This window comes from Oryza glaberrima, chromosome 2 (assembly GCF_000147395.1).
Source record: "Oryza glaberrima chromosome 2, OglaRS2, whole genome shotgun sequence".
Taxonomy (NCBI): Eukaryota; Viridiplantae; Streptophyta; class Magnoliopsida; order Poales; family Poaceae; genus Oryza; species Oryza glaberrima.
In genome coordinates this window covers 18,205,118-18,215,246 of record NC_068327.1, presented here as the reverse complement: position 1 = coordinate 18,215,246, position 10,129 = coordinate 18,205,118, and the positions used below count along the sequence as shown (strand labels likewise).

The 10,129-nt window shown below is 43.8% G+C and overlaps 1 protein-coding gene across 1 annotated transcript; it reads right to left on the bottom strand.

Annotated features, from left to right (window-relative positions):
- Positions 1-7,484: 7,484 nt before the first annotated feature.
- On the bottom strand, positions 7,485-8,456 carry LOC127761318 (uncharacterized). Its single transcript, XM_052285592.1, has one exon. The coding sequence runs from the start codon at positions 8,454-8,456 to the stop codon at positions 7,485-7,487; it is 972 nt and encodes a 323-aa protein (XP_052141552.1).
- Between the last annotated feature and the right edge of the window lie 1,673 nt (positions 8,457-10,129).

The window sequence follows — 10,129 nt, the reverse complement described above, 5'->3', positions numbered from 1 at the left end:
AAAGAATGAGCAAATCTCATGGGTATAGAAGAGATTGGATGAACTTTTAAGGCAAACAAGGAATTTTCTCTTCTATTTCAGTCATACCATCTACTGTTCATTAGTATAATAGGTACTCCCTTCATGCTAAAGTCTAAGTTATACTATTTCTTTTATCTTACCTCATCCCTCATATAACAAAGACTAATAAATTATAGGCATACATACAACCAATAAATATATTAAGAGCAAGTACAATAGCATACTATAAGCTAGCCATAAGCATATGCAGAAAAAAAAAGAGATGAGAGAGAAAAAAAGTGTGTTGCAAATTTACACTCAGCTGCAGTACGGATTTTAAGATGTTGTGTTTGTATGAGAGGTGGAATCAATTATATAATGGCGTAGTATATATTTGTAGTAACTTTTGTATGAATAGTCTATTAGATTAACTATAGGTGATTTGGAGCTCGTTGTTAGATATACTATTAAACTTGCTCTAAGATGATTACTTGGGCGGTAAAATGAAAAGACGATCCATTCATTTAAGTATTAGATGTATAATGACTAAAAAATATGTCCCTCTCATTAAATAAAAACAATGCAACAAATAAAATAGGATAAGACTTTTGGATGGAGAAAGTAACAACATATTATCTCTAATACACGAACCTAAGTGATTTTATCTTTTGTTAATTCACTCTCGTACTATCTCGCTCTCTCTTTGAACTTACCTTAGAATTTATATAGAGGTTGCTATCTATACGAAGGGTGGCTCGTCATTTCTCTTCTTCAGCTAATTATCTAATGTTCTGTGAGTGTGATATTTTTACAGGCAACCTATTTGCTATAGAGAATATATACTATGCACACAAGCTTCCTATAAACACTCCATACACATCAACTAATAAATATCACAAAAAATTTTAAAAAAAATTGTACACATACTTCGAATAGTATTAAACCTACATGTGAAATTTTATCTTCAAATTCATTATATTTTAGCCATAATAAAAAAGACAAGATTCTTACATATTTTTACCCTTAAAACTGTCAAATTTTTCACCTTTTTTTACGGCTAAAGTATAATAAATTTAAATATGAGACTTTGTAGATATGTGTAATACTAATATGAGTAAATGTTTAACTTCTGCTAAAATTTTTCGTGGTATTTTTTAGTTGGTGTGCATAGGAAGGTTATGTGCATTTCTGGTAAAATTTTTCGTGGTATTTGTTAGTTGGTGTGCACAGAAAGTTTGTGTGTATAGGATATGTTCCCTCTGTTCTATGCCTCTGTAACTCACCCTTTTTTTTTTCTTTCCAGAAAGTGTTTTAACTTTTTTTAATTATGGCTGCGAATGTTAGGTTGATGGGGTGTGATGCCCTGGTTGCTCGGATAGATACGCGTGGGTGCGTGCAAGCGCAACCGATGAATCAATGAAGTGGCCTCACCGTCAGGTCGATCAGGAAGCACTTGCAAAATGGCAAGGGCACCGTGACATGATTCATGACCACCCAAGTTGAGCGAGACATGACCACCAAGCACCAACCCAAACTGAGGCCACCTGTCCACTTTTTAGTGGTGTTCTTTTTTCCCCCGAACCTTTTCAAAATTTGTTTATTTTTTTCTGAAAAAGAGAACTCAGCATACTTATTTATTAAAAAAAATATTGTAATGCCACTATTTATTGCGCGACAATGATAAATAAATTTTAGGAGATTCTTTTTTATGTTGTATATACTAAATAGAAGTAGTTTTTTTGCGGGATATATACTAAATAGTTTAAAACACATAAAAATAATCATTGTTTTTTTTTATTTTGGGGATTTCCTATTGTTTGCAGTTTACATAAGGGCATACGGGTCTTCTTCTTAAAAGAATATAACGTCAAACTGGGTAATTTTTTTTTTAAAAAAAGGGTCAGGAATACTAGCAGAACAGTAGGGAAAAAGAGAAGCGCAAGAATTCGATGGCAATTAGGACATAATATATTTTGAGTAAATTATACCTCTATTTAGACATAATGTTTGACTAATAAGGAGAATATTTCAATTGTTCATCCAACTCAGCAAGATTACTCATACTGTGCCGCTTTGGCCTTAAGTTAATTTGCATGTACCATACAACTTTGTATAAATTAATGAAATGAACGTTTTACAACTTTATGTATTAAAATAATTATATTCATCTTACAAATTCATTTACTATCAGTGTAATTTATTCATATATTTTTAAGGAGTGAAAAAAATAAAGGAAAATATATTAACATATGCCCATGTGTACATTTGTAGGCATAAGTTTGGTTCGTCATGCATGGTTTCACGAGATTGGTCCATTATTAAATTTACTATTATTCTAGCCCAAGATTATAGTGAAAATGATGAATTACACATTGAATTGTGTTCTTGTTAGAAAGACAAACATAAAATAATTGGAGAAGCAACATTGGTGTTGTGAGGATTCACTGTTTGCTTCCATCTATTTGAGAGTGGGCACATTTGGGGAAGTATGAGAGTGTTGTGGTGCGTGCATACGTCTTATGCATAATAAAAAAATAAATAAAATAATACGGTGAATTTATACGTTTGTTGATAAAGATGGATAAACTAGTACTATATGCTGCAACACTTTGTTTGGTACGTACGAATATAAAAGCACTCATTTCATTTGACAAAAAAAATACCTAGAATATTGCAAAATTAAGCTAGACTATCTAATAGTTTCGAGATTCGTTCTGCTACAGTGATTCTACATTATCGTCTATCCCCCAACCCCCTTCGTTCTTTTCTAACGCTCTTTGGATGTCATCTGATAATGCCTAGCGCACCGCTGACGCCTCCCCACCCAACACGTCATCGTTCGGTCGAAAGACGTTAATAGCGTCGGCGAGGCCTCCTGACCAGCCTCCTCCTCAATTTAGTAGCAGCGAAGGCCTATCCGGTGATTCCTTGCCACCGGATCCGCCATCTAGGCCACCGCTTCCTACCACTTCTTTGCTTTGCCTTTGCCGCCAACGTCGACTCGACCACCGCCTTCTTCCATCCTCATGGCTTTGACACCGACGCCTCTCATAGCCATCGCTTTAAATCCGATAATCTCCCTCTACATACCTTCCCACCATCATGTCAATCCGGGGTCATGGTCAAACCCTAACTCCGGGTCATCGTCGGTTGCCAAACTAGAGGAAAAGTATCTAGGGTTATCGGATCACGAATTACAAAACACACAAATCATGAGTTTAGAAATTTACAGATATTTTAGCCCCAATAATCGCAAAGAGTTGCGAAGAACAATCTGAGATGATCTCGCTCGCCATACAGCACTTTGTTTGGAAGGCACGAAACATGCACGCTAGTCATGCATGCCTGGGAAGAAAGGACCATATGCTGATCTGCATCGTTGGACCGTGTTAATTCCAAACGACCAGCGGTTGCTCAGCCACGAAGAAATTAAACCAGCATACGTAAGCTATGATATATTGGTACTAATTAAACGACCTAATTAGTATATATACTTCTTCCGTCTCATATCATATCAAATCATTAATTTTTTAATCAGTCTTCCGAGTAATAAGACTTTCTAGGACCAATGCTAGAAAGTTTTATAATATAAAATGGAGGAAGTAATTACTCGATCCCTTGATCTCCTCGATCCCTCGTTCTAAGCGAATAAGCGATTAGCGATCAAGGTCAGACGTGCGGGGTTTTGACCGTGGACCGAAGAACGGCCCAACAGGTTTAATTTCGCCGGTCAAACGGTGGTTAGCTAGCGTATACATTACTAGTATGTACGTGCATGCATGTCTCGGCGTACATACGTACGTCGTCGTCGCAAGTGCAGCGCCGCCACACACAGTGTGAACTAACCTACGTAAGAGCTGACCTGGATGCATGGGTTTCTGTGGCTCACATGGGAGCACAATAAAAGGGGTAAGCGTGTGTGCATGCACACGCAACACGTGTCTTGTCTGTGTGCCAGTTGTCAAAATCAACCTTAAGGGTGTGTCCTAACGTATCGGAAGAAAGTATATACTACGGCCCTGTTTAGTTCACATTAAACTTACTCTAAACTCCTAACTTTTCATTACATCACATCACATCCAAAACTTTTCTACTCACATAAACTCCCCACTTTTTTTCCAATCTACCAACTTTTCCCGAACTTCTCCTCAATTTCAGAAACTAAACACAACCTACGTATCATATTGGAGGTTTATGATATATAGTCTATAGTTCAAGGTGGCCCTTCATCATATATCTGGTGACGGAGAGGCACAAAGTTCAAGGTTAATTAAGCTAATAAGAGCTTAAATATTTTCACAAATTACAAAGTATTTTTCAAGATTATAATGGGGATTATGAAGCTAGGTGTGGGGCCCAAGCTATAGCTGCCCCATGCATGTTTCTGCCCCTGATTATGTTGTTAAATGTGCCACTTAGGTTAAAGCTACTGTACATGGCATTCCTTCTCAATGCACAGTGGTTTGAAGGGAAAAAAAACCACCATGATGATTTATGGAAGAGAACTACTGGCCTAACCACTACTACACAAACTAGATAGGTATCGGTTGGGAACCTAGCATAGATGTTAAATTTTCCAACCGGCACAAAGGTGCTGGCTCCAAAACCGGCACCTTTAAGGTCCAAAAATACAAACAAAGAAAAAAGCTTGTAGCTACCGCCTTCACCCCAAAAAAAGCGGCTCAATGCATCCGCTCAAAGCATCGAGCAGCTCCCCTTCACCCGGTATCACCCAGCATTTAATTCATAGAATTAATCGGCATCAAGAACTCAACAACATTGACCCAAAGAACATCAACTCAAACACAAAACACAAAGAACATGGAGAGGATGGATGACGGCCTCCATGGAGAGGATGGAGCAGCAGACGAGCAGCACATCGGGTCCCATCTTGCATAGCTCGTTGGTGGTGGCGAAGAAGCGGATCCCACAGCACGTCCGAAGGCGCCACCCGCCACCGCCGCCTCCCCTCCCGCCATCGCCCACTATCGCACGTCGCTATTGTCGCCTCCCCTCCCAACGGATCTGGCAGAGGGGAGGGGCGCCACCTGCCTCCCACCGTCACCTCCCCTCCCGACAGATCTGGCGGAGGGGAGGACGCCACCCGCCGCCACACGCCACTGCGCCCGAGAGAGAGAGAGAGAGAGAGAGAGAGAGGCGCGAGAGATAGGGGAGAGGATGCGGTGGAGAGGATAAGGACATACAAGAGATAAGGAGGAGAGGATATGGATGACAAGGTGCGGTGTGGTGTGGTTCGACTCCGCTCAATATAGGGGTGTCGGTTCTTCTTTATAACAGGCACCTATAGTTACTTAAAGGTGTCAGTTTTTTTGTGTTTTTAGTCCACGGAGATGGAAAAAGGTCTACAGATGTCGGTTTTCGCACTTTTGGCACCTATAGTGCCGATCTCTATGTGCCTTTTTTAGTAGTGAACACAACTCCCTCCACGATAGCTTACGCATGAAGTAGTCTTTTCAAGTTGCTTAAAAAACCGTATGTGTTTTTCATGAGACATGTGCGCCTCTAGAGGCCACTCTTTAGGCTACAGCTACAATATAGAGGTTGTAGTTTTTAATATAGGGGTGCCGGTTTTTCTTTATAACCGGCACCTATAGTTACTTAAAGGTGTCAGCTTTTTGTGTTTTCAGTCTACGGAGATGGAAAAAGGTCTACAGATGTCGGTTTTCGCACTTCTGGTACCTATAGTGCTGATCTCTATGTGCCTTTTTTAGTAGTGAACACAACTCTCTCCGCAATAGCTTACGCATCAAGTAGTCTTTTCAAGTTGCTTAAAAAACCGTATGTGTTTTTCATGAGACATGTGTGCCTCTAGAGGCCACTCTTTGGGCTAAGGTGGCGACTCGGCTTCAACATAAAGGTGCGGGGTGACTTACCATGTCACCATACAATGTAATTGTGCTTATGTTATAGGGACGCCCTCTTTGTTTAGGATTAAGCTTATTAGCTTAGGCTTTTAAGTTAGCTTATCGGCTTATGATTTATACCAATGGATTTAATATCCTAAGTTTAGTGGTGGAGTCGTATATCTACCTTATATAAGCCAAAAAAGCTTCTCCAACTTAGTTTTTGGCTTAGGCCCTCTTTGTTTAGGCTTATAAGCCAACTTATAAGTCGAAAAGTCTAAGCCTAAACAAACAAACAGCTTTTCCGTTTGGCTTTTTTGAAGCCATAAGCCACTCTAACACTATTAAGCCAAAAACTAGGTTGGAGAAGCTTTTTTGGCTTATGTGAGGTAGATGTATGACTCAACTACTAAACTTAGGACATTAAATCCACCAGCTTATAAATCATATAAGCCAATAAGCTGACTTAAAAGTCTAGGCCAATAAGTCTAAGCCTAAACGAAGAGGGCCTTAATAATGTTAGAGTGGCTTATGGCTTTAAAAAAGCCAAACGAAAAAGCTACTTGTTTGTTTAGTATTAGACTTTTTAGCTTATAAGTTAAGCCTTAAAAAAAGAGAGAATATTTCAAGAGAGTAGAAGAGCTAATTTTCTCACCTTTGAATGCGTGGACCCTTTTGGGATTTTGGCAGCTTCTAGTATCTAATCATGCGGTCACGAAAAACCTTTTTATGAATACCAAGGTGTGCCTCGAGAGTTGAGAGGATGTGCTAAGGTGAGCATCCGTTTTAAGGCTTTTTCGGTTTCTCGGATGTTCGGTTTCTGTATAGTAGAAAATCACAATATATAGTTGTGAGAAAAAATGTTGCTTTGGTGGTTTATTGTCAAAGAGGAGCATGTCTACAGCTAAGCCGAACCACTCCCAAGTCCCAACAATAATCAAGGGCACGACCAAGGTTGGATACTTGGTGTTATGCCACTCACAAGACAAAACCGCGAAAGCTATGTGTGCCCTGTCTACATCAAGCAGGTGAAAGACATCTACTCTAAAGATTTAATCTTGCATGGTGTCGGTTTCTTCAGTAAGTTTGATTCACACTAGAAAAAAGGACATACGACTACAAACTAAATACTGAGTTACATGAAAATAGAAACTAAGGAACCAATCGATAAACCAAAACTTTGGTTCGGCATTCCGTTCGTGGTTTGTTTTTGCCCACATCTACTGCTACCAATATGCGTAAGAGATACTTTGGTCGTTTGACACTCTAGCTTGATGAAGAGTTGGATGAATTGTTTTTGAATTCGATTCAAAATTATAAATATAAAATTTATATATGTATAAAAATTTATATGTGCAAACTTTATATACACATAGGTACAAAACATATATGTATAAATTGTATAAACTTTTTAATGTGTAAAGTTTTATATATACTCCCTCTATTCCAAAAAGAATCAAATCCTAGCGGAAAAAGTACACCAAAGGTTCCTCAACTTGTCATCGAGTTACAAAATCCATTCGCTTTAGGTCCTTCGGTGGTTTTGAACCCGGTTTTATCCGACGTGATGGCTGAGTCAGCGTGAAACTCACGAGGGCCCCACATGTCAGTGTGGCCACATCATCTCTCTTTTCCCCTCTTCTCTCCCTTCCTCATCTCTCTCTCTCTCCCCCTTCTCTGCTCTGCAAGGCAGGCAGTGCCTCGGCGGCGGGCGTCGGCAGTGATGGCGGCTATGGGCAACGTGGCGGCGGTGGGGGGAGGAGCTGTTGGCGGGCGGCGGGCGGCCGAACTAGAGCAGGAGGCTGACGCGGAGGAAGACGAGTGTGCAGCGGCCGGTGACGCGAACGACGGCGGCGGTGTGGAGCGGCTGAGGCGGCGGCTCGCGGCCGAGGGGAGGTGGAGAAAGGCCACGCTGGAGGAGCTGGAGAAGGATAGGTGCGCGGCGGCCGACGAGGCCGAGTTGGAGTAGGAGGCTGACGCGGAGGAAGACGAATGCGCAGCAGCAGGTGACGCGAACAGTGGCGGCGTAGAGGAGGGTGACAACGTGGAGCGACTGAGGCGGCGGCTCGCGGCCGAGGGGAGACGGAGGGAGGTCACACTGGAGGAGCTAGAGAAGGAGAGGCGCGCGGCGGCGTCAGCGGCCGCCGAGCTGGAGCAGGAGGCCGACGCGGAGGAAGATGAGTGTGCGGCGGCCAGTGATGCGAATGGCGGCGACATGGAGGAGGGCGGCAGCGTGGAGCGGCTGAGGTGGCGGTTTGTGACCGAGGGGAGACGGAGGGAGGTCGCGCTGGAGCCTGGAGGAGCTAGAGAAGGAGAGGCGCGCGGTGGCGTCCGCGGCCGACGAGGCCGAGCTGGAGTAGGAGGTCGACGCGGACGAAGACAAGTGCACGACGGCCAGTGACGTGAATGGCGGCGATGCGGAGGAGGGCCGCAGTGTGGAGCAGCTGAGGCGGCGGCTCGCAGCCGAGGGGAGGCGGAGGGAGGTCGCGCTGGAGGAGCTGGAGAAGGAGAGGCGCACGGCAGCGTCGCGCGGCCGACGAGGCCATGGCCAAGATCGCATGCCTTCGTCATCCGCGCGCCGCTTGCCGACATCTCCTTCCCCCACTACCGCCGTGTCCCCGTCGCCGCCATCACCGCCGACGCACGCCACCGAGGCACTGCCGATCTTGCAGAGTAGAGAAGGGGGGAGAGAGACAAGGAAGAGAGAGGCTGATGAACCCTGAGCTCCACTCGAGACACTCAAGGCTGTTGTTGGCCCGATCTTTCGGTGAGTTGAGATAACTACGATTTGGGAGAAACGTTGACGACCCGACTACAACCGTACTAGACGTTGTTGTGTTGCGCCTTAGTGATCGATACACCTCTCCGTAGGTTGTTGATCTTGTCGGTGCAGATCAACCTTATTCCTGCAAGCAAATCGAAGAAACAAGCAAGAATAAGATAAAAGCAATCTGAATTGCAGATATGAATTGAATACAAATGATAGGTTGGGGTTCTGTAACGAGTAAATCGGCGATCTAACTGATCACGGGATTACACGGCAAAGTAACAAAGCTAAACTTTAATCTAAACAAAACCCAAGCAACCCTGAAGGGGTATCTAGCTACTTATAGGGGTGGGAGAACAACCAAGAGGATCCTAGGGTCGTGCTCCACCAGATTGGGGCGCACCCCACATAGGCCCCACTTGGGCCGGGGTCCCAAACGAAGTTACAAACCCAAAGGCCCATGACAGGTGATGCAACACCTTATTTTTTCATCTGCGGACGACTTGGATGGAATTTGGCGATGAGGCCGGATCTGTTGGAAAGAGGACTCCGAGAGCTTTCCGTCAAGTATTCATGGGCCGAAAACGGAGGTCGTATGCAGATTCGGCGGCCATTTGAAGTCAGCAGTGTAGCAGGTGGCCGAATCTGATTCCAGCACTTGGAAGACTTGATCTTAATATCATCTTGTTCTTCCATGATGTGAGCAATGGTTGTATCTGTAGTGGCCATGGTCACATCAAGGGGAAAATAGAGATGATGTGGCCACGCTGACATGTGCGTTCCACGCTGACTTAGCCACCACGTCGGATAAAATTGGGTTCAAAACCACCGAAGGACCTAAAGCGAACGGTTTTGTAAGTTGAGGGATGCCATATATGTTTTTTAAGTTAAGGGATGTCATATATTATTTGGTTTTATGGTTGGGGGATGATTTTGTAACTCGATGACAAGTTGAGGGACCTTCGGTGTACCTTTTCCAATCCTAGCTACCAATGTGGATGATGTATATATTTTGACTGGGCCAACATGCATGTTACTAGTGGGCTCAAGGCCCAGGAAAGAAAGAAGACACACCTAGGCTGTGTGGGCGCACGTTGACTCGCTCTTATCGCGTTAATAATTTAAATTGAAAAAGGTTTAAAAAGTCTTCTTTTGGCTTTGGGCCGAAAGTCGGCCCAAAACCCTCTCTCTCTCCTCCTCGGCCCAAGTCGGCCCATGTCAAGCCGAGCCGCCCGCGCGTGCGCTCGCTGCCGCTGACAGGTGGGGCCCACCTGTCAGGCCTGTCGTATACCTCCGGCCGGCCGCCGCCCGAACCCTAGCGCCGCGCCGCTGTCGTCTCCTTCCAAATCCAGCCGCCCCTTTCCGTTTCCGGTGAAATTAATAGAGGGGAAATGATCCCCGGGATCCCCTCTATCTTTTCTCTTATGGAATCATCGGCTAATTTCGTTTGGAAATCCGTGGATTCGATCTCGAATCGGATTCATCTCTCTCCCCGAAC

Coding starts and splice junctions, on each gene's coding strand:
- LOC127761318 (XM_052285592.1), bottom strand. CDS start 8,456: ATGTCGGCAAGCGGCGCGCGGATGACGAAGGCATGCGATCTTGGCCAT.